At 43.8% G+C, this 22,711-nt stretch overlaps 1 protein-coding gene and 1 non-coding gene across 2 annotated transcripts; both read left to right on the top strand.

The window, feature by feature from the left end:
* The first annotated feature begins 1,645 nt into the window (after positions 1-1,645).
* Slu7 (SLU7 homolog, splicing factor) lies at positions 1,646-21,086 on the top strand. Its single transcript, XM_004661054.2, has 17 exons — positions 1,646-1,737; positions 2,000-2,182; positions 3,841-4,026; positions 5,938-6,091; positions 7,040-7,120; positions 7,639-7,803; positions 8,966-9,034; positions 12,860-12,907; positions 13,088-13,219; positions 13,653-13,750; positions 13,909-13,976; positions 14,464-14,603; positions 16,399-16,560; positions 18,096-18,200; positions 18,288-18,359; positions 18,458-18,571; positions 19,058-21,086. Exons 3-17 carry the CDS (start codon positions 3,857-3,859, stop codon positions 19,235-19,237), a joined length of 1,758 nt encoding a protein of 585 aa, XP_004661111.1. The 5' UTR covers positions 1,646-1,737; positions 2,000-2,182; positions 3,841-3,856; the 3' UTR covers positions 19,238-21,086.
* LOC123461943 lies at positions 17,100-17,231 on the top strand. The gene has a single exon (XR_006637988.1). It is a non-coding gene; the product is annotated as a small nucleolar RNA SNORA21 (small nucleolar RNA).
* Positions 21,087-22,711: the final 1,625 nt, after the last annotated feature.

Genomic DNA, 22,711 nt, shown 5'->3' with positions numbered 1-22,711 from the left:
AGATAGAATCTCACCATGGGCCTGGCTGGTGGTGCAGGCCTTTAGTCCCAGCACTTGGGAGGCAGAAGTAGGAGGATCACTGAGTTTGAGGCCAGCCTGGGACTACAGAGTGAGTTCTAGGTCAGCCTGGGCTAGAAGGAGATCCTGCCTTGGAAAAATTAAGAGAGAAAGAGAGGAATCTCACTATGTAGCCCAGGCTGGCCTCAAATTGGCAGCAGTCCTCCTGCCTCAGCCCGCCACGTGCTGGGATTACATACACATCCCACTACACCTGGCTTAACAAACACCGTTTACAACTAAGTTATTTGAAAAATTATTTTTAAAAAGCCAAGCATGGTGGCACACACCTTTAATCCCAGCACGTGAGAGGCAGAAAAGCAGGAGGATCGCCATGAGTTTGAGGCCAGTCTGGGACTACAAAGTGAGTTCCAGGTCACCTTGGGCTAGAGTTTCCCCTACCTCAAGAAAACAAAACAAACAGACAAAAAAAAAAAGTTGGTTACATTCAGGAAAGAGTTGGCTACATTCAGGACAGTGGGTGTAGCTCAGTGATAAGAGTGCTTGCTGAACCTCTGGTTGGATCCATAGCACCACAAAAACAAAATAAAAATCACATATGTATATGTATGTTTTATTTATTTATTTATTTGACAGAAAAAGAGAGAGAGAATGGGAGTACCAGGGCCTCCAGCCACTGCAAACAAAGTCCAGACACATGCTCCACCTTCGCATCTGGCTAACGTGGGTCCTGGGGAAATGAACCTGGGTCCTTTGGCTTTGCAGGCAAACGCCTTAACTGCTAAGCATCCCTCCAGTCCTGGCACATGCTTTTAATCCCAGCACTCAGGAGGGGGTTGGCAGAGGTAGGAAGGTCACTGTGTATTCAAGGCTACCTTGAGACTACATAGTGAATTACAGGTAGCCTGGACTAAGAGAGAACCTACCTCAAAAAAATAATAATAATAATTTTTGTATCTTTGTCTTGTTTTTTTAATTTATTTATGAATTTGCAAGCAGGGAGAGAGAATGAGAATGGGTGCACCTGGGCCTCCAGCCACTGCAAAGGAGCTCCAGATGCACGCACCACTTTGTACATCTGACTTTCCGTGAGTACTGGGGAATTGAACGCAGACTGTTAGGCCTTGCAGGCAAGCGCCGTACCCACTGAGCCACCTCTACAGCCCTCTCGGTCGTGTTATAATGCCAATTCAAGCAAAGAAACTGCTCGTTACACCCTTACCCTATCACAAACCTGGCCGCTATTGCTAAACTGCCTTTATTACTTAGTCAGTCACAAACTCTGCCATTCACCTCATAGGTTTTTGTCTTGAGACAGGATCTCACAAAAGCCAGGCTGTCATTAAACTCGCTGTGTACCTAAGGATGGCCTTGAACTCCCGAACCTGCGGCCTCCACCTGCCAAGCGCGGAGAATTAAAACCACTGCCTGCCGTAGATATTTAACTTTTAGGTTTGTATACGTCCTAAAATTCCGCGGCTCTAAAGGGCTGGAACAGCATCCCGGCGACACACCTCTCCCCAGCACCTCCCTAACGCAGCGCGCCAGGGCCCCAGCCACACACTCGGCAGTGCGCATGCGTGAGCCACGGCCCTGTAGCCCGCCGGAAGCTGGCGCAGTGGCTGCCGGGAGAAGGCCCGCAGAACCCGGAAGTAAACATTCCCGGATTGGCGTCGTTTGTGCCGGGGGAAGGCTTTGGAGTCGCCTGAGGCGGTGTTGGTGAGAAGCTATTCTGAGACTCGGCAGGGCACGGCTGGGCACCTCGGAGAGGCCCCTGGCCCGTCCTCACGGGCGGGGATGGGGGCGAGGGCCGGAGGCCGGGAGGAGGAGGGGGCGGCGGCCGGACACGCAGGCTGATGATGCTCCGGCCGTGTGCTGTGGTCGGTGGGGATGGCCGGGAGATCCCGAGCGCCCCTTACCCGAGTGGACAGGGCGTGTCCTCTCCAAGAATGCCTCCGAGCTCCGTGTTCCCTTCCCGCAGGGAGGACTCCGCGCCACCCCCGTCGGAGGTCACCGGGCTGAACCCCAACGCGCTCGTGGCCCTCGGCTTCCACTCTACCTGGAGAAAGGGAGTCACCCCCCCACCCGGCCAGCGGGGTGTAACTTAATAAATAGAACTTGGTGCCTGCACTGCTTCATTCCATCTCGGTTTCGGATTTGGAAGGTAGGCCGACTCCAATATCCTGTGGAACGTAAGAGTGTAAAGGATTCAGGCCTGAATTTGAGATCTTTGAGTGACCTAGGTCCTTGGCTGAAATGAAGGACTCAATATCCCAGAATTTGTTTCTTCATTATAAAATTGGGTTGCTGTAAAGATTAGGTGAGATTATACAAGGTAATATAAAAAATAATAATAGGTAAAAGAAATATCTACAAATGCCGCCCCCCATTCACCTCCCAGTACACTTGTCCCATCTTTAGTCTGTATATTAGATGGGCACTAGGGATGCGTCTCTGTAATCCCAGCACTTGGTAGGTGGAGGCGAGAGGATCAGAAGTTAAAAGTCATCCTCTGCTGTATGCAAGTTTCGAAGCCAGTCTGGCCAAACATGTGTCTGGAATTTGCAGTAGCAAGAGACCCTGGCACACCTGTACTCTGATTCTCTCTCTCAAATAAAATTACTTTTTAAAAATAAATGGAAGCCGGGTGTGGTGGCACATGCCTTTAATCCCAGCACTCTGGAGGCAGAAATAGAAGGATCTCTGTGAGTTCAAGTCCACCCTGAGACTACATAGTGAATTCTAGGTCAGCCTGGGCTGGAGCAAACAACAGTATAGGTGATTTTTGTTTTGTTTTTGTGGTCCTATAGCTCCAACTCCAAGGCTAAGCAAGCACCCTGTCACTGAGCTACACCCACTGTCCTGAATGTAGCCAACTCTTTCCTGAATGTAACCAATGCTTTTTGTTGTTGTTTGTTTGTTTGTTTTGCTTTGTTTTGTTTTGTTTTCCTGAGGTAGGGGGTCTCACTCTAGCCCAAGGTGACCTAGAACTCACTTTGTAGTCCCAGGCTGGCCTGAAATTCATGGCGATCCTCCTGCCTCTGCCTACAAGTGCTGGGATTAAAGGTGTGAGCCACTGCGCCTGGCTAGACAGTACTTAAGGTGTGGGTCTTGAAGGGGGAACTGGGTTGGGCCTCTGTATTTTCTACTGTGGTTTAAAAAAAAAAACTTGTAGGCACACAGTAAGGGGAATTTAGGAATGTATATGAGAATCTTTGAGATTTTATGTGTGTGGCACCTTTCATTTGTAAACTAAAGTTGAGGGAGATGTGATGCCAAGTATGTAGAGCCTGAGAAAGAGAAAAAGGTCCTTTACAGTCACCTTGACAGAAGAAGAACATAGGGCTGGAGAGATGGCTTAGCGGTTAAGCGCTTGCCTGTGAAGCCTAAGGACCCCGGTTCGAGGCTCGGTTCCCCAGGTCCCACATTAGCCAGATGCACAAGGGGGCGCACGCGTCTGGAGTTCATTTGCAGAGGCTGGAAGCCCTGGCGCGCCCATTCTCTCTCTCCCCCTCTATCTGTCTTTCTCTCTGTGTCTTTCGCTCTCAAATAAATAAATAAAAATATTTAAAAAAAAAAAAAAAAGAAGAAGAACATAGGAATCTAGTCCGTGATAAAGTACTGTTTGAGTTTCAGCAAAGCCCAGGTTTAATCTCCAACACTCCCCCTAAAAAAAAGGAGGAGGAGGGAGGGAGGCAAGAAGGGTGGGGATCAGAAGATTATACACGCCCCACAGTGTGGCCTGCGAGGTGTAGTTTGGGAAGTTTCAGTGGTGAATTCGTAAAGACTTACTTACTTTCTGCTGTCCACGGCTCTTCGCAGAGAAGGCCAGTTCATCATGTCAGCAGCCGCTGTGGATGCAGCTAATGCTGTGCCCTTGTCGGGGTCCAAAGAAATGAGTTTGGAGGAACCAAAAAAAATGACCCGAGAAGACTGGAGGAAGAAGAAGGAACTAGAGGAGCAGCGAAAACTGGGTAATGCCCCTGCAGAAGTTGATGAAGAAGGAAAGTAAGTAATTTTTTAAAAAAATATTTATTTGAAAGAGAGATAGGGAAGGAAGCAGTTGTGAGAGAGGGAGAGAATGGGTGTGCCAGGGCCTCCAGCCACAGCAAACAAACTCCAGACATACACGCCGCCTGTGCATCTGGCTTACATGGGTCCTGGATAATCAAACCTGGGTCATTTGGCTTTGCAGGCAGGTGCCTTAACTGCTAAGGCATCTCTCCAGCCCACGTAAGTAGCTTTTTATATGACCTGTTCATTTATAATTCAAATTCTTTTATTGTATTATTTTTTTGCTTTGTTGAGGTAAGGTCTCACTCTCTATCCCAGGCTGACCTGGAATTTACTATGTAGTCTCAGGGTGGCCTCGGACTCACAGAAATCCTCCCACCTCTGCCTCCCGAGGACTGGAATTAAAGGTGTGCACCACAACGCCCAAGCTCCAAATTCATATCTCTTGATCAGTTTCTCACCCTTTGTTGTAACAGAAAACTATCTTTACCATTCGTAAAATTTTGTTATTTATTTGTGTAAGAATTTTCAAATAATACTGAAGAGTTTATAATGAACAGTAGTTACCATTTTCCTTCCTTCTGCTCATGTCCGTCCATAGTGGCTGCATTAAAATCTTCGTATTTTCAGTTTTCCTGGTCATTGCCTTCACATCTTGAAAAACTAATGTTTACATGATTATTGTTACCAAATGACCCAGACACTCATTTTCACTTTTTGTTGTGCAGATTTAGTTCTATTTCTGCTTTTTCCTTTTAGTTGTTTCATTGTTAATTTTTTTGAGGTAGGGTCTCACTGTAGCCCAGTCTGACAGTGACAGTGAAGTCACAATGTAGTCTCACGTGGCCTTGAACTTACAGCGATCCTCCTACCTTTACCTCCCAAATTCTGGGATTAAAGGCATGTGCCACCATGCCTGGCTATCATTATTCTTAATATCTTGATTAGAAAGTTTTTCATTAGAGCTGAAGGGATGGGTCAGTGGTTAAAGGCATTTGCTTTCAAAGTCTGCTGGCCCAAGTTTAGTTCCTAGTACCCACATAAACCCAGATGCACAAGGTGCATATGCATCTGGAGTTCATTTGCAGGGGCACAAGGCCCTAGTGTACCTATTCTGTCTCTCTCTGCTTACAAATCTATAAATAAAAATATTTTTAGGGATGGAAAGGTAGCTTAGGGAGTACGGCACTTGCCTGCAAAACCTAATGACCGAAGTTCATTTCCCCAGGACTCACATAAATCCAGATGCACAAAATGGCGCATGCACCTGGAGTTGTTTGCAGTGGCTGGAAGCCCTGACACAGCCATCCTCTCTCTCTACCTCTCTCTCTGCTTGCAAATCAATAAGTAAAAGTAGAAAGATTGTGGAAGATGTGGCAGAAAGAATGTAAAAGCCAAAGGAAAGGTAGGACTCCTTGCAGCGTGCTGCCCCCCAGACACAGATGGCCTGGATGTCCATGACCTCACAGTGCCTGACACCACCTACACAAGACCATCATAATGGAGGAAAAGATGAAGACGTCAGAATAAGAGAGAGATTGATTGAGAGGGGGAGGGGATATGATGGAGAGTGGAGGGTCAGAGGGGAAAGTTGGGGGAGGGAGGGCACTACCGTGGGACATTATTTACAATCATGGAAGTTGCTAATTAAAAATTTTGAAAAGAAAAAAATTAATTAAAATGAAAATTTAAAAAGAAAATAGAAAGGCTGCTTCTAAACTTTCGCTGTAGCATCAGTTACTTCCTTACTTCCGGTTCTTTATATGATTGCTGAGATAGCTCCCACATTCCCCTGCCCCACTGCAGTAGTTCTATATTTCTGTTCCTGGCTTCTTTGTGAACTACTTTTGGAAATAACCTGTTTTCAACTTTCTTCTTAAAATTTTTGCTTAACTCTTATTACAGAGATATCAACCCTCACATTCCACAGTATATTTCTTCAGTTCCCTGGTATATTGATCCATCAAAAAGGCCTACTTTAAAGCATCAGCGGCCACAGCCAGAGAAACAGAAACAGTTCAGTTCATCCGGAGAATGGTACAAAAGGGGTGTAAAGGAGGTATGTAGCAACCTGTGTGTGTCTTCTTGGATGTGGTGATTTCCTTTCAAGAACTTAATATAAAAACATGTAACACTGGCTGGGTGTGGTGGCATATGCCTTTAATCCCAGCACTTGGGAGGGAGAGGTAGGAGGATCACCATGAGTTCAAGGCCACCCTGAGACTATATAGTGAATTCCAGGTCAGCCTGGGCTAGACTGAAACCCTACCTCAAAAAAAAAAAAAACATTGTGTCAGGTGGGAACACATTATGTGGCATTGAAATTGAAATTCACAGGATATACAACTTTAGCTGTTCTCTCTTTGCTTTCTCAAGGTAGGGTTTCACTCTAGCCCAGGCTGACCTGAAAATAATGTCAGAGTAGCCTCAAACTCATGGCAGTCCTCCTACCTCTGCCTTTCAAGTGCTGGGATTAAAGGTGTGTGCCACCACACCTGGCTTGTCCTGTTTTCTTTTTTTATTATTTATTTAAGAGAAGGGAAGTAAGAGGCATATAAAGAGAAAGGGCGCTCCAGCCACTGCAAGTGAACTCCAGACTTATATGCTATCTAGTGTATCTGGTTAATATGGGTAGAGGGAAAATGAACCTGGATCCTTAGGCCTTGCAGGCAAGCGCCCTGTTTTCTTATATAAATTTTACATTACTAAAACTCTTTAGCTTTCTCATATAGAGACTGCCGCCTGTTGTCTTTCCAAATAAGTCAGCTCAATAGTTCAGTAGACACAATAGTAATGAGAGCCAAAGTTCATTCTTTTTTGGTTTTTCAAGGTAGAGCCTTGCTCTAACCCTGATTCACTGTGTAGTCTCAAGGTGGCCTTGAACTCATGGTGATCCTCCTAACTCTACCTCTCTACCTCCCAAAGTGCTAGGATTAAAGGTGTGTGCCACTACACGCAGCCAAAGTTATTTCTAACTTACATAAGTTTTCTTCATCTCCTACAATAGAATTCCATAACTACTAAGTACCGCAAAGGAGCATGTGAAAACTGCGGGGCCATGACACACAAAAAGAAGGACTGCTTTGAGGTGAGCTCAGCTTGGAGATTTTGGATACCTGACAGTCAGTCATTTTTCCTTGTCAGAGGACTTTTATATTCTCTAAAACTACCTATGTTTATTTGTTTGTTTTCAGGCAAACCCACCAGACTAGCCTTTTTTTATGAAACACAGAGAGAGAGAGTTGGTGTGCCAGGGCCTTTACCCACTGTAATCAAACTCCAGACGCGTGCACCACTTTGTGTGCATGTGTGACTTTGTACATGCATTACCTTGTGTGATCATGGGATCTGGGGAGCTGAGCATGGGTCCTTAGGCTTCACAGGCAAACACCTTAACCACTAAGCCATCTCTCCAGCCCTTATATTTAGATATAAACAAAATCTGAAGGAAATTAGTCCAGTATATCAGAATTTTCTGCTGGATGACTATTTATGGTTGAGCAGAATGAGCAAGGCCCCTGGTTCTGTCAGGCTGAGTAAAAGCCCCAGGAAGGGTGCCTGTGGGTTACAAGCCCTGAGGAAAAAATCAAGTCTCTGTTCTTCCAGAGACCAAGGCGGGTCGGAGCCAAATTCACAGGCACTAACATCGCTCCAGATGAACACATCCAGCCCCAGCTCACGTTTGACTACGATGGCAAGAGGGATCGCTGGAACGGCTACAACCCAGAGGAGCACATGAAAATCGTGGAAGAGTATGCCAAAGTCGATCTGGTGAGCAGAGTTTCCAGCTTGGTGACAGCCCATAAAGTACAGTTTGAGAGCCGGCCGTAATGGTGCACACCTTTAACCCCAGGCCTCGGGAGGCAGAGGTAGGAGGATCGCTGTGAGTTTAAGGCCACCCTGAGACTACATAGTGAGTTCCAGGTCAGCCTGGACTAGAGCGAGACCCTACCTCAAAAAAAAAAGTTTGCTATGTCTCTAATTTAGCTAAACCTCTGTTTTCCCAGTAGTTAAGCATGATGAAATTTTTGCCATTCTTACAGTGGTGTAGTTAATTGAAAAGTAAAAATAAACAATGTGCTTGCCTTACTTCGCAGCATTTTTTATTTGATTCTTTATTATTTTCACTAACAATATACAGTAAAAGATACTGGAAGCACAAGAACAGATTAGTATCCAGAGCTTTTGGCTTTTTGAAGTTCAGTGCTCTTGGCCCCCTGGCTACACATAACATTTAAATAAAGTGAAGGAGAACCTGTCTCAGAAAATGGAATTTTATTTTAATTCAACCTGATTTTAAAATTACAGGTAATATGGAAAGAGCATAATGTTTTGTTTTGTTTTTTCCTTTTTATTGATGTTGTTGCTACTGTTGCATTTTAGCTGTAGCCTAGTCTGGCCTCAGACGCACCATATAGCCAAAGTTGCCTCTGACCTACTAATCTTCCTGCCTCTGCTTGAGGACTGCTAGGGTTACAGATGTATGCCACCCCTCCCAACAAGATGATGAGATTTCATATGCAAATCTAGAGTTCGTCTTATTTTGAGCATTGAAATACATAGTAACCTAGGTCTGCCTGACAAAAATCAGCTGGTTTGTCTGAAGTCACCCAGCATCTGCCTTTTTTTTTTTTTTTTTTTTTTTTTTTTTTTTTTTGCATCTGCCATTTTTGATCAGGGTTTGGTGCCTGCAGTTGACCATTGAAGCCATCTGTCTGCTTACATCAATGCCTGGTTCAGTCAGGAGTCTGTAACTTCCTTCAGAAAGTCGTAGGCCTAGTAACCTCCTCATGTTTTCTTTTGTTTGTAGCGAAGGTCTAGCTCTACTGACCTTCTCTGAAGTAGTATAGCTGTTTACTTTAAATCTATAAAAATCAAATGGGCATTTAAGTGTTGTAAGTAAAATTTAATGTTTCTTTTTCTTTTTTTTTAGGCAAAACGCACATTGAAAGCCCAAAAACTGCAAGAAGAATTAGCCTCAGGAAAGCTGGTGGAACAAGCTGTGAGTAACATACAAAATGTCCAAACTCTTTAAACAGTGAAATGAAAATTGAAACAAAAAGGGCTAGAGATGGCTTAGCAGTTAAGGGGCTTGTCTGCAAAGCCTAAGAACTCATGTTAATTCTCCAGATCCCACATAAGCCAGGCACACGAAGTAACACAAGTGCACAAGGTTGCACATGCCCAGAGATGCCACATGTGTCTAGAGTTTGATCGCAGTGGCTGGAGGCCCTAGGTGTGCCAGTTCTCTCTCTCCCTTCCCCCACTTCTCTCTCTTTCTCAATCTCATTAAAAAAAAAAAAAAAGGCCGGGCATGGAGGCACATGCCTTTAATCCCAGCACTTGGGAGGCAGAAGTAGGAGGATCGCTGTGAGTTTGAGGCTACCCTGAGACTCTGTAGTGAACTCCAGGTCAGCCTGAGCTAGAGTGAAACCCTACCTAGAAAAACCAAAAAGAAAAGAAATTAAAAAAAGAAGAATTTATTTTAGACAATTCCAGTTTCAAAGAACTGCTTCCGTTTCCCGAGTGCTGGGGTTATATGTGGGTGCTACTACGCCCACTCGTGGCTGTTAATACTATGTTGGCTGCCGCTTTATTTTAATAATACAAAAAAAATACTATCATAGAAGAATTTTATCAAGACACCAAGTTTCTTTTTTCTGACTCGTGTTCATACACGTGTATGAAAACCCATGCATGTGCCATCCGTATACTTGCTGGAGTTTGAACTCATGACTTGAGCATTCTAAACCTTTTATTTAATGTAATTGGTAAGGTTTTCTTTTGGGGGGTTTTCTTGTTGTTATGATGGAGGGTCTCGCTTTAGCCACACTGACCTTGAAATCACATTATAGTGTCAGAGTGGCCTCAAACTCAGCGATCCTCCTACCTCTTCCTCCTGAGTGCTGGGATTAAAGGCAGGCGCCACCATGCCTGGCTGAGGTTTTCTTTTATCTTTCTCATACCCTTCACAAGGGTTTTTTAATAAATTGTTTTAGTATTTTGCACATTTTCAGTAATGAACTGTATTAATTTTAGAACTAGGCAAAAACACTTGTATAATAAAGGTGAATTTCAGCTAACTGTTTCATTCATGTTAATTTCATAGAATAAATATGTATAAAACTTGTTTGTGGCATCATCATGGCACAAATAATTAGCATTTGGAGCTTTATGAAAGTTTCTAACAGGGACTCAGTATGCATGAGCTGCAAAGCAAACCAAATACAGACAATAATTACCAAGTAAATAGTCATTGAAAGAAATCAGATTACTCACATAGGCAGTAAAAATCCAGCTCTGGACAGGGAGATGGCTCAGCAGTAAAAAGCACTTGCTTACAACACCCGATGGCCTAGGTTTGATTCTGCAGTACTCATGTAAATCCAGATGCACAGTATGACGTATATCTGGGGTTGGTTTGCAGTGGCAGGAGGCTATAACATTGCCTATTCTTTTTTTCTCTCAAATAAATAAACTTTGGAACTGGAGAGATGGCTTAGCAGTTAAAATGTTTGCTGCGAAGACAAAGGACCCAGGTTTGATTCCCTAGGACCCACATAAGCCAGATGCACAAGGGAACACATGCATCTAGAGTTCGTTTGCAGTGGCTAGAGGCCCTAGCGTGCCCATTCTCTCTCTCTCTCTCTCCTTGCAAATAAATAAATAAATTTTTTAAGTTTTAAAAAAAGCTGGGAGTGGTGGTACACACCTTTAATCCCAGCACTCAGGAGACAGAGGTAGGAGGATTGCTATGAGTTTGAGGTCTCTTCAAACTACAGAATAAGATCTCTTCAAACTACAGAATAAGATCTAGGCCAGCCTGATCCCAAACCTTGGGAAAAGAGAAAAAAAAAGTTTAAAAAAAAAATTTAGCTCTGTCACTAGCTAGCTTCCTAAACTTTTTTGTCTTCCTGAGCCTCAGCAAAATTAAATGATAATGACAACAACACCTGTCTGTCATGTGTCTGGTCAGTCACCTCCACAGACATGTCATGTAGTCAACATTGTGTAATTAGTAGCTGGCATTGTGATTTTAATTGTTGCCAACTCTGGAAAAAGACCTATTTCTCTGGTTCTAACAGATACACTCTCTGTTGTTATAAACATAGTAAAATACTTAAATGTATGTAGGTGGCTGATAGGTTTTACCCCCTTGGATGCATGGATTTGTTTTTGTTTTTCCAGGTACTTGGGTCTTGCACAACCCAGGCTGACTTGGAATTCACTTTGTAGTCTCAGGCTGGCCTCAAACTCGTAATGATCCTCCTGTCTCTACCTCCTGAGTGCTGGGATTAAAGGCTGAGACACTACACACAGTTACATGGATATTAAAGCAATGAAAAAGGCTCTACAACAGAGACTTAATTTTATCTATAGCAGTGTAGATATCCTTTGTTGGACTAGAAGCTAGTGGGAACTCTGCAAACAACTGTCTCCTAATATATTTCTTGTTTTTTAAACTTTTTTATTGACAACTCTTATAATTATAGAAACAAACCATGATAATTTCCTCCCCTCCACTAGTTTAATCTTCATGAATCCACCTCCCTCATACCCCCTCCCCCTCTCAGTCTCTTTTATTCTGATGTCATCATCTTTTCCTCCTGTTAGGAGGGTCTTGTGTAGGTAGTGCCAGGTGCTATGAGGTCATGGGCATCCAGGGCTTCCAGCCACTGCATACAAACTCCAGATGTATGAGCCACCTTGTGCATTTGGCTTACGTGGGTCTTGGGGAATCAAACCTGGGTCCTTTGGCTTTACAGACAAGCACCTTAACCATTAAGCCATCTCTCCAGTCCATAAATTTTTTTGATGACCTATCACATTATTCAGAAAGGCTGTATGAATTTATGTTCCTGTCTCTGCTGTATAAACCTGCACACATACATGCACATACCCCTGTCTGCATGTCTCTGCAGCCCTTTGCTAATGCTGTTTTTGTTTAAATCTCTATTTCTTGATTTCTTTCTTTTTTTCCTTTTCCTTTTTGAAGTAGGGTCTCACTCTAGCTCAGGCTGACCTGGAATTCACTATGCAGTCTCAGGATGGCCTCAAACTCATGGTGATCCTCCTACCTCTGCCTCCCAAGGACTGGGATTAATGGCATGCCCCACCACACCCAGCGAAATCTCTGTATTCTTTTTTTTTTTTTTTTTTTTAAGACTTACATGAAGATATACTGACATTTTGCTGTATGTAGTTGTGGAACTAGAGTATCCTGAATGGTTGATAATGAAGAAAACAATTCTTTCTGACAAAGACTTTAGACTCCCTATAATCACAGTGGGTGTCATCTGAGTAGATTTCTTTATTGCCAAAATTTACAAAGGTTGTTTTGGCTGTGAAGGTTCTTGGGACATGATCCTGGTAACACTTTCTTCCTTAGAGTTGACAGAAAACTGGTGAGGTTTAGTGAACATGATCTATCTCAATACTAACAACATGGAAAATTAATGTTGGGGGGGGGGCTTTTGAGTCATGTTAATCTTTCTGTTACTTGTGTATCAATAAAAATTATCTGTAAATTTTCTAGCCTTGAAAATACTGATAAAATTAGCCCTTCACAACAGCATACTTGCATTCAGGATATCTGTACTCATTACAAGTGGGAAAATGAGAACTTAGTTAACATGAAATATTTTCCTTCTTTTTTCCCTTCAGTGCTGGGGTTCAAACCCTGGGCCTCACACATAGTATAGTAAGCAAGTACCCGCTACTCATCTGTATCCCCAGGTCCAATTTATGTCATGTTTTTAAAATGCTAAGTGATCAGTAGACTAAGTGGAATAAGTTTACAAATGGTGTTCTTTTTCTCATGATGCAGAATTCTCCAAAACACCAGTGGGGAGAAGAGGAACCAAATTCTCAGATGGTAATAAACACCTGTCTTGCCTGGCTATACACTGTCTCTTTAAAGGTTTCAGTGACTAGTGTTCATGGGGATAATACAGTAGCTTCTAAATTACACAAATAAGGGTTCAGTTAAAAGGATAGAAAACAAAAACTAGGTGTTGCTCTTCATTACTTAGTTTTCTGTTCCCTCTCCTTTCAGGAAAAAGATCACAACAGTGAGGATGAAGATGAAGATAAATACGCTGATGATATTGACATGCCTGGGCAGAATTTTGACTCCAAGAGACGCATCACTGTCCGGAACCTCAGGATTCGTGAAGATATTGCAAAAGTAAGTCTTGCCAACCTAACCTATGCTTTGGAAGAGTAATTTGTGCCCACAATTTTATCTACTTATGCAGTGTTTGTGCGTGGTATTTGAGTCATATAATTAGTCATTCCATGGTAATGTGTCATTCTCCTTTTTCTCTTCACCTGTGCCTACAAACACACACACTTCATTCGTTAGTCATAATAAACTCCTCCCACCAACTGAAGTCTTCGGCTTTGTTTGTTTGTTTGTTTTTTGTTTTTGAGGTAGGTTCTCACTCTGTTCCAGGCTGACCTGGAATTCACTATGTAGTCTCAGGCTGGCGTTGAACTCAAGGCGATCCTCCTATCTCTGCCTCCTGAGTGCTGGAATTAAAGGCGTGCTCCACCACACCCAGCTGAAGTCTTGTTTTTAAGTAAATGTTAATTCAGTCTTCAAATGTTTCTTCTTCTAGTATTTGAGAAATTTAGATCCAAATTCTGCCTACTATGATCCAAAAACAAGAGCTATGAGAGAGAATCCATATGCCAATGCAGGAAAGAATCCAGATGAGTAAGTATCAAGTTAAATGTACACATTTTGGAATAGGAGGAAGTTAGTACTCTTCTGACTAGTCACAGATAGTGTTCGTTTTGTAGATTCAGTTTTGTGAAAGAGCTTTCTTTAAGGAAATAGTCTGAGTTTTTTTTTTTTTGTATTTTTATTTATAGAGTGAGTTATGCTGGAGATAACTTCGTTAGATACACAGGAGATACCATTTCAATGGCTCAGACACAGTGTAAGTGTTTATTTGATACGATAGCCTTTTACATGGGCTCATGAGAAATCAGGGGTTGTGGGTTAGGGAAACGGCTCAGCAGATAAAGGTGTTTGCAAAGCCTGCAGGCCTGAATGTGATTCGCTAGTACCCGCATAAAGCCAGATGCACAGATAGCTCATGCATCTGAGGTTGATTTGCAGGGCATTGTGCCCTGGAAATAAGGTGTTTGACTTTTAAAAAACAAAAAAGAAGAAAAAGAAATTTGGGAGGTTGTAAAACAAGTGTGATTGTGCATGTCTAGCATTCTAGTATGTGGGAGGCTGAGCCAGGAGGGTGGCCACAGGTTTGAAGCCAGCATAGGTTACATTGTGAGGTCCTGGCCAGTCTGGGCTACATAGTAAGCCTACAAAAAACCAAAATGTGTACTGGAGATTATTTAAAGCCTGCCTTAAAGAAACATGCAGTGAGTGGCGACAACTCATCTCGGTGTCCTGGGTGCCTGCAGTGTTTGCTTGGGAGGCCTATGACAAGGGATCCGAGGTGCACCTGCAGGCCGACCCGACGAAGCTCGAGCTGCTGTATAAGTCCTTCAAGGTCAAGAAGGAAGACTTCAAAGAGCAGCAGAAAGAAAGCATCCTGGAGAAGGTAATTTTGACCGAACTATTAAAGATGACTACTTAGTATGCATTCATATTGTCTCATACACAGTACAAAGAGTGTCTTTTCACCATTGGGAAAAGACTTTTCCTTTCACCAACTTAGCCAGTTTGTGTAGACTTTTTGTATCCATGAGCTTTTGTAGCCAAACGTGCCACCCCAAAATGTCATAGTCTAAAGTAAGCATGTAGTATTTCTCACAGTTCTGCCATCAGCTGGGTCTGCTCATCTCTGTCACATAATCTCTCATCCTCTAGTAGCCTAGCCCTGCTTTTTCAAAAGCAATTTTATTTCTGTTTATTTATTTTATTTAAGAGTAAGAAAGAGGCAGTTAGAGAGAAAATAGGCACACCAGAGCCTCTAGCCACTGCAGGTGAACTCCAGACACATGTGCCACCTTGTGCAGCTGGCTTTCATGGATACCGGGGAATCAAACCTAGATCATTTGAATTTGCAGGCAAACACCTTAACCACCAAACCATCTCTCCAGCCCTAATCCTACTTCTTTTTTTTGTTTTGTTTTGTTTTGTTTTGTTTTTTTGTTTTTCAAGGGGAGGGTCTCACTGTAGCCCAGGCTGACCTGGAATTCACTATGTAGTCTCAGGGTAGCCTCGAACTCATGGTGATCCTCCTACCTCTGCCTCCCGAATATTGGGATTAAAAGTGTGCACCACCACACCCAGCCTAATCCTACTTTTTAAAAGGGCATTCTCATATGTAAGTTCCAAAGGAAGGGTAGGACTGCTTACAGTGCAGTGTTCCAGACACAAAATGGCCTGCATATCCATGACCTCACAGTGCCTGGTACTACCTATACAAGATCAACATAATAGAAGGAAAAGATGATGACATCAAAATCAAAGAGCAGGGCATGTGGCTGAGGCCTTTAATCCCAGCACTTGGAAGACAGAGGTAAGAGGATCACAGTGACTTCAAGGCCACCCTGAGAATACTTAGTGAGTTCCAGATCAGCCTAGAGTGAGATCCTACCTTGAAAAAAAAATGAATAAATAATAAATAAAAGAGACTAATTGAGAGAGGAAGAGGATATGATGAAGAGTGAATTTCTGAAGGGGAAAGTGGGGGTGGAGGGAAATTTATCATGGTTTATTGTCTATAATTATGAAGTTGCCAATAAAAAAGATAAACAATGAAAAATAACAAATAAGACAAGAGGGCATTCTCAGAGTTCTAGGGAGTAGCAACACTGTGCAGGCCCCCCCCACACAGTGTCTTTGCTTTCATCACGTGCTCACTTTCCACTGGTCAAAGCTGAGAACATGACCACACCCAGATTCAGAGGGTGGAGAAGCACGCCATCTCTTGATGAGAGGACCAGTAAAGTCCTGAGGCAAAGGACATGCAAGGAGAAGGATTTATAGCTGTTTTGTCATCTGTCACACTTAGTAAATGTATAGCATCCAAAACTGTCTTTTTTTTTTTTTTTTTTGGCCTATGAAAATTTGGTGACTTTTTTATTTTAATAAAGTCGAGTTAAAAATATTTTTTTTCATTTAATTTTGTTGTTGTTTGGTTTTGTTTTTTCATGGTAGGGTCTCACTCTAGCTCAGGCTGACCTAGAATTCACTGTGTAGTCACAGGGTGGCCTCAAACTCACAGTGATAGTCCTACCACTGCCTCCCAAGTGCTGGGATTAAAGGCGTGCACCACCATGCCTGGCAGTTTATTAATTTTTATGATTGAAAATAAGTCTATCCATAAGGATTAGAATGTAAATTGTTGTTATAAAAAATATATTTATTGATGACTAATGTTCTTTTAGTATGGTGGCCAAGAACACCTGGATGCTCCTCCAGCTGAATTACTTTTAGCCCAGACAGAGGACTATGTGGAGTACTCGAGACACGGAACTGTCATTAAAGGACAGGAGCGGGCGGTTGCCTGCTCCAAGTATGAGGAGGACGTGAAGATCCATAACCACACGGTATGTGCCGACTGTGAGCCACGTGTCCCCTTGTTGACCCAGAACAGTGTGCTCTTGTGACACAAAGCCACGTGTTTTTATTGACTGAGCTGTCTCCTTGTTGACCATGAGCCACCTGTCCTTTTTGGTGTATGTGTATGTAGTGGTCCCTGCTCCCCGGGAGCCGTGTGGCCTTGCTGGCTGTACATACGTAACAGTGCATTTAGCACTGGTGGCCTCGCTGGAGCGCTCTCAAATGCAGCTTTCTTCAGCTTCCCTGGTAGCCTCTTTAGTGCTGTACTTCTTGCTGATAGCATTTTAACTTTGCTTTATGGCTTTTTTCCCACAAATTGGCGAACATACACCTGTCTGCCCATCTAGAATCACAGTACTGTGACATTGTGCTGGGTGTGCCTTGTGTAGGGTTATTTGTGCGCTTATGTGTATACACACAAGTATTATGTTTTTTTACCTTTTTTGCTGGAATATGTGAAAATTGCAGGTGAGACTTCTTACCCATAAGTAATCTGTCATGTATGTCTTTAAAATAATCACATCTCGCCCTTTTAAAAGCACTCGGTGGGCCTTTTGCTAATGACCCATTGAGCCGACAAGAAGGGACAGAGTGGAGACAGCACATTTGGGTGGAGAGGCAGCACATGCGGTTTACTTCCGTCGGTGGTGTAATGACACCTAAGCACCGTGCCGCCAGTGTTGTGCTTTAGAACAGGGGCATTCGGGGCTGAAGACCTGGCTCAGTGGTTAAGGTGCTTGCCTGCACAGCCTAATGCCCAAGTTCAATTTTCCAGTACCCATATAAGCCAGCTGCACAAGGTGGCACATGCCTCTGGAGTTCATTTGCAGTGGTGACAGGCCCTGGCACGCCCATTCTTTCTCTCTGCTTCTTTCTCTTTCTCACTCTTAAATAAATAATTTTTTTTTTTTTTTTAGAAAGAAACAAAATTGACAATCCCTGAATCTTATAGTCCTTAATCACATACACAAACTCACCTTTAATGGCTTGATTTTAGTCAGAGTCCAGCTGAGGTTGGTTTTTATCATTACTTAGTAATACTGTTTCCTGTTTCATGACAGTGACCATTTACCTGCTCTAGCCACTTGTCATGTAAACTATCTTGGCGTCTGTATTTTGCAGTTTATTTATTTATTTGCATGTGTATGTGGGCACACCAGGGTCTCCTCCGTCACAGATGCTTGTGTCACTTTTTGGGGCCAGCTTCACATGGGTGTCTGGGGAACTGAACCTGAGCTGTCAGGCTTTGCAAGCAAGAGCCTTAAACCACAGAGCCATCTGCCCAGCACCTCATAGTCTATATTGAACTGCTACCCAGTAGTATCATGACTTTTGTCTATCCCCATGTGTCTTAGAAATAAGAATTCAGGTTTAAAGCCTTCACTAAGTAGAAGTTAACTAGCCCTGGAATCCTCATATTTCTTCTCAAATTACATTCAAGAGCGCTGAATTACTTGATTTTCCTCTCAACAGTGTGTGCAAGTCGAGTCCCTTTTGAAGTAACCTGTGCTTCTCTCTGCAGCATATCTGGGGGTCTTACTGGAAGGAAGGCCGGTGGGGGTACAAATGTTGCCACTCTTTCTTCAAGTATTCCTATTGTACTGGAGAAGCCGGGAAGGAGACTGTTGTAAGTACTGTCCTCTGGCTGCACGATTCGGGGTAGACTTGATCTAAATGATGAGTGGCTCAACTCATGCTCCACCTGCCTCCGCAGAACTCCGAGGACTGTCCCGCAGCTGACGCCGCTGGGGAAGAAGCGCTGAAAAAGCCTCAGACCCTCATGGAGGTGAGTCCTCAGGAGTTGGCTCTGCACTGTGGTGCCCTCGGGGCACTGTAACCCCGATGAGAGCTTGTGGTCACACTGTCTGTCTGTCCTCTGTTCAGATGCATCAGGAAAAACTCAAAGAAGAGAAGAAGAAGAAAAAGAAGAAGAAGAAGCAGCGGAGGAGCAGTTCGGACAGCGACGACGAGGAGAGGAAGCAGGAGAAACTGAAGAAGGTACTCTGGGGCACCTGAGCGGGCAGCGGGACACGTAGCGGCAGTCCTTGTTGTAAGGACCTCGGGAAGCGCCCTCCTGTTGAGAATGAGGGCCCAGGTCACGCTGGCGGAGATGTGGGGGGCACCGTGTAGTTTTCTGGAAGGAGAGACAGTGTCTGGTGCCACCGCTGTGGGAGAGCCGGGCGTTTCCAGCAAGCCTGCCTGCCAGCTCCAAGCTGTTCACCTCAGCAGGAAAGGCAGAGCTGCTCTCCCAGAACCCCCTGCTGTGGGCATGTGAGAAAACAAATAACTGACAGGGCCTGGCGTGTTGTTGCCCACCTTTAAGCCCGGACTGGGGAGGCAGGGGCAGAAGGATCACTGAGTTCGAGGCCAACCTGAAACTACAGAGTGAATTCCAGGTCATTTTCCGCGGGGTCTTTGGGTATTGTGCCACTGGCAGACTAAGACGTGATGTGGCTGCACACCCCTCACTTTGCCTCCGCACAGGCCCTGAATGCCGAGGAGGCCCGCCTTCTGCACGTCAAGGAGATCATGCAGGTTGACGAGAGGAAGCGGCCTTACAACAGCGTATATGAGACACGGGAGCCCACCGAAGAGGAGATGGAGGCCTACAGAATGAAACGGCAGAGGCCCGATGACCCCATGGCCTCCTTTCTCGGGCAGTAGTAGCTACTCGGAGAAGGTGGCCTCCGACAGGAACAACCAGCGGGTTCTTTCTGCTTCTGGTAGTGACTCTAGATAGGAACCCCTTGTCCACTCTTCCTGCTGCCTGTAATAAAGCTTTCTCAAGTGTTAAAGGAAGACCATTGTTTTCCACACTGAGGAAACAAATGATATGCTAATTGTGGATGAAGTTTGGAAATTATATAATTTAAATTAGTAGCTTGGAAAAACATACTGGCTGTCTCCACAAGAGTGTCTTCTGAAGCCTGACTTGGTGGCTCATGCCTGAGATTCTAGCACTTTTAAGGAGGATCAGGAGGTTGAGGCAGCCAGCTGTGGAGGTGCTTACCTCTAATCCCACCATTCACGAAATGGAGGCAGGGCTGGATAGATGGCTTAATGGTTAAGGCGTTTGCCTGCAAAGCCAAAGGACCCCATTTAACTCCCCAGGACTCACCTAAGCCAGATGTACAAGAGGGCCATGCATCTGAAGTTTGTTTGCAATGGTTGGAGGTCCTGAGCGCCCATTCTCTATCTGCCTCTCCCTCTGTCTCAAATAAAGTGGAGGCAAGATAATCCAGGAGTTTAAGACCAGCCCCTGCCTCAACTTACGTAGCTGAATTTGAAACCAGCCTGGGCTACATAAAACTTTGCTTCAAAAAAAAAGTTTGAGGCTATCTTATACAACATAGCAAGATCCTGTTAGGGGAAAAAAAAAACACTTCTAATTTAAGTTGAGAATTGCAGTTATTTCACATTTGTTTTTGCCTTCTAACATTTTTCTGATCTGAAGACAAAGTTTCTCTGCTGTAAAAGACACTGAAAAAGACCTTTGCATGTAAATAACTGTGACTACCCCAACCCGAAGTAATTAATGCATGTTTTCATGGGATTGATAAATTCTGGGTTCTGATGCATTTCCTTATACATCCTTATCCAGAATTTGGAAAGTTACTTTGGAAAAAGTAACTTGTTTTGTTTTCTGTTTTGGTTTAGTTTGGTTTTCCAAAGTAGGGTCTCACTCTAGCCCTGGCTGAGCTGGAATTCACTATGTAGTCTCAGGGTGGCCTCGAACTCATGATGATCCTCCTACCTCTCTCTGCCTCCTGAGGGCTGGGATGAAAGGCGTGCACCACCACGTCCGGCTCCCCAACTTGTTTTTTCATGTGTCAATCAGCATCGACTGATCAGCACCAGATATTTTATGTTGCTGAACATGAATTTTCAGACACAAAAATAGAACTTACGTCATTATTTATTAATAATGAAAGTCATTGCACACTGATGTTAAAAAGCTTAGAACATCCACTTACTTAGTCTTTATAGCCAGCAGGTGTCACTTTGTAAAATTTGCAGAACAAGAAACCTGAAGTTGAAAGTTTCTTCAAAGAATTGTAGAGTGTTGTATTTACCACCTTTGTGTTGCTGGCTCAAAGAGCCCAACCAAAACCAGTGATGGGGGGAAGTTTTTATTTTGACTTACGATCTCCAGAGGAAGCGTCATGGTGGCAGGGGACACACGGTATGAGCCGAGGGGACACCACCTCTGCCACAGCAGGTGCAAAGCAGAAGAGAGTGAGCCCAGCTCAGGCAAGGAGGAGCTGGCTGTAACACCCCTGAGCCCACCTCCAACAGGGCGCCTCCTCCAGCAAGGCTCCCCCACCCACAGAGAAAGCTACCAGCAGTCTTCCTAGGTGAGATTGTTAGGATAAGACTACTGTGAATACAGTGCTGTTTCAGGGGTCAAGATTTCTGTTTTTCTATTCCTACTTTACCATAGGATGGCTCAACATGAAGTCTGGTATTGTTAACTCTTTTGTATATTATTTGTTAATAAAGATGTAATTGGGAATACATGGGTAGTTTGAATATTGTTTTAACTATTTGGTAACAAAAGGGTTCCAGGACTGGTAAGGGACCTAGGTTACCTTCTGGAAGTTTGTATTGGAAAATTTCAGCATGCATGGACTAGGGACATAGCTCAGTTGGTAAAGTGCTTGCCTTACAAGCAAGAAGACCTAAATTTAATCTTCAGTTCCCAGTCCCCAAGTAAAGAGTCGTGTGATGGCACTCACTTAAAATCCCACGGCTGGGGAGCTGAAGGCAAGCTCCAGGCCAATGAAAGACCCTGTCTCAAAAGGAACAGTCAAGGTTGTTCTGTAGCCTTACATACGCATGCAGTCCACAGGCCCACAAACATACACATTTAAAAACTCAGCCTCCTAACTAGTCTAAACTGCTCCCTCCTTGCTGAGGCCTGATTTAACCTGATTTTTTTTTTTTTTTTTTTTTTGGTTTTTTGGGGGTTTTTTGAGGTAGGGTCTCATCTAGCCCTGACTGACCTGGAATTCATTGTGTAGTCTCAGGGTAGCCTCAAATTCACAGCGATCCTACCTCTGCCTCCTGAGTGCTGGGATTAAAGGTGTATGCCACCACACCCAGCAGGAAATTTTTATAATAACCAAAATCCTGTCTTATTTCTGTTAAATTTGAGGGGGGAGGAGGTAACACCAATAACATTATTTAGATGTGATCTTTGATATTTTTACCAATAACCTTATTTAGATATGATCTTTGATATTTTTAAAGTACTTTTATTTATTTATTTGGAAGAGGCAGAGAGAGAGAATGGGCACACCAGGGCCTCTAGCCATTGCAAACGAACTCCAGATACATGTGTCACCTTGTGCATCTGCCTTAACGTGGGTCCTGGGGAATCGAACCTGGATCCATAGGCTTTGCAGGCAAGCATCTTAACCACTGAGCTGTCTCACTAGCCCTGGTCTTTGATATTTTTTGAGACAGTTATGTAGCCCAGACTGGCTATATCTGTTATCTTCTTGTTGCTGAAACTATATACCTGACAAAAAATCAATTCAAGGGAAGGGACTATCAGGTTACAATCCATCATGGTGGAGAAGGCGTGGTGGCAGGAGCTGGTCATGTCCAGCACACCAGTGAGGAAGCCAAGCAGAGAGATTGAGAAAGCTGAATGCTCAGCCAGCCCCCTCCTGATGGGGAGGAACCCAACCCATAGGATGGTGCCATCCATAGTTGAGGTCCTCCTATATCTAATCTAGAAAATCCCTCACTGACAACCAGAGACTTGTTTGCATGGTGAATTCTATCAAGTTGACAACCAGAGATTAACTATCACAGTGGTCTTGAACTCACTATGTACCTGAGGATGAGGATGTACTCCTTACTTTCCAATCTTCACCTACACACCAAAGTTCTAGGATTGCAAACTAACTGCCACACCCAGCTTTTTTTTTAATTTGTCAATATTAGCTACCTTTATGGAAATATGTGCTATAATTTTCATGGCTCAAAAGAATTCCATGGTACTGGGCATGGTGGCACACACCTTTAATCCCAGCAGTTGGGAGGCAGAGGTAGAAGATCACTGAGTTTGAGTCCAGTTCGGGACTGCAAAGTGAGTTCCAGGTCAACCTGAACTAGAGGGAGATCCTACCT

The sequence above is a fragment of the Jaculus jaculus genome, chromosome 6, assembly GCF_020740685.1.
Source record: "Jaculus jaculus isolate mJacJac1 chromosome 6, mJacJac1.mat.Y.cur, whole genome shotgun sequence".
Classification (NCBI taxonomy): domain Eukaryota; kingdom Metazoa; phylum Chordata; class Mammalia; order Rodentia; family Dipodidae; genus Jaculus; species Jaculus jaculus.
The sequence above is the reverse complement of the archived record's forward strand: the minus strand, read 5'-3'. Positions and strand labels throughout refer to the sequence as shown.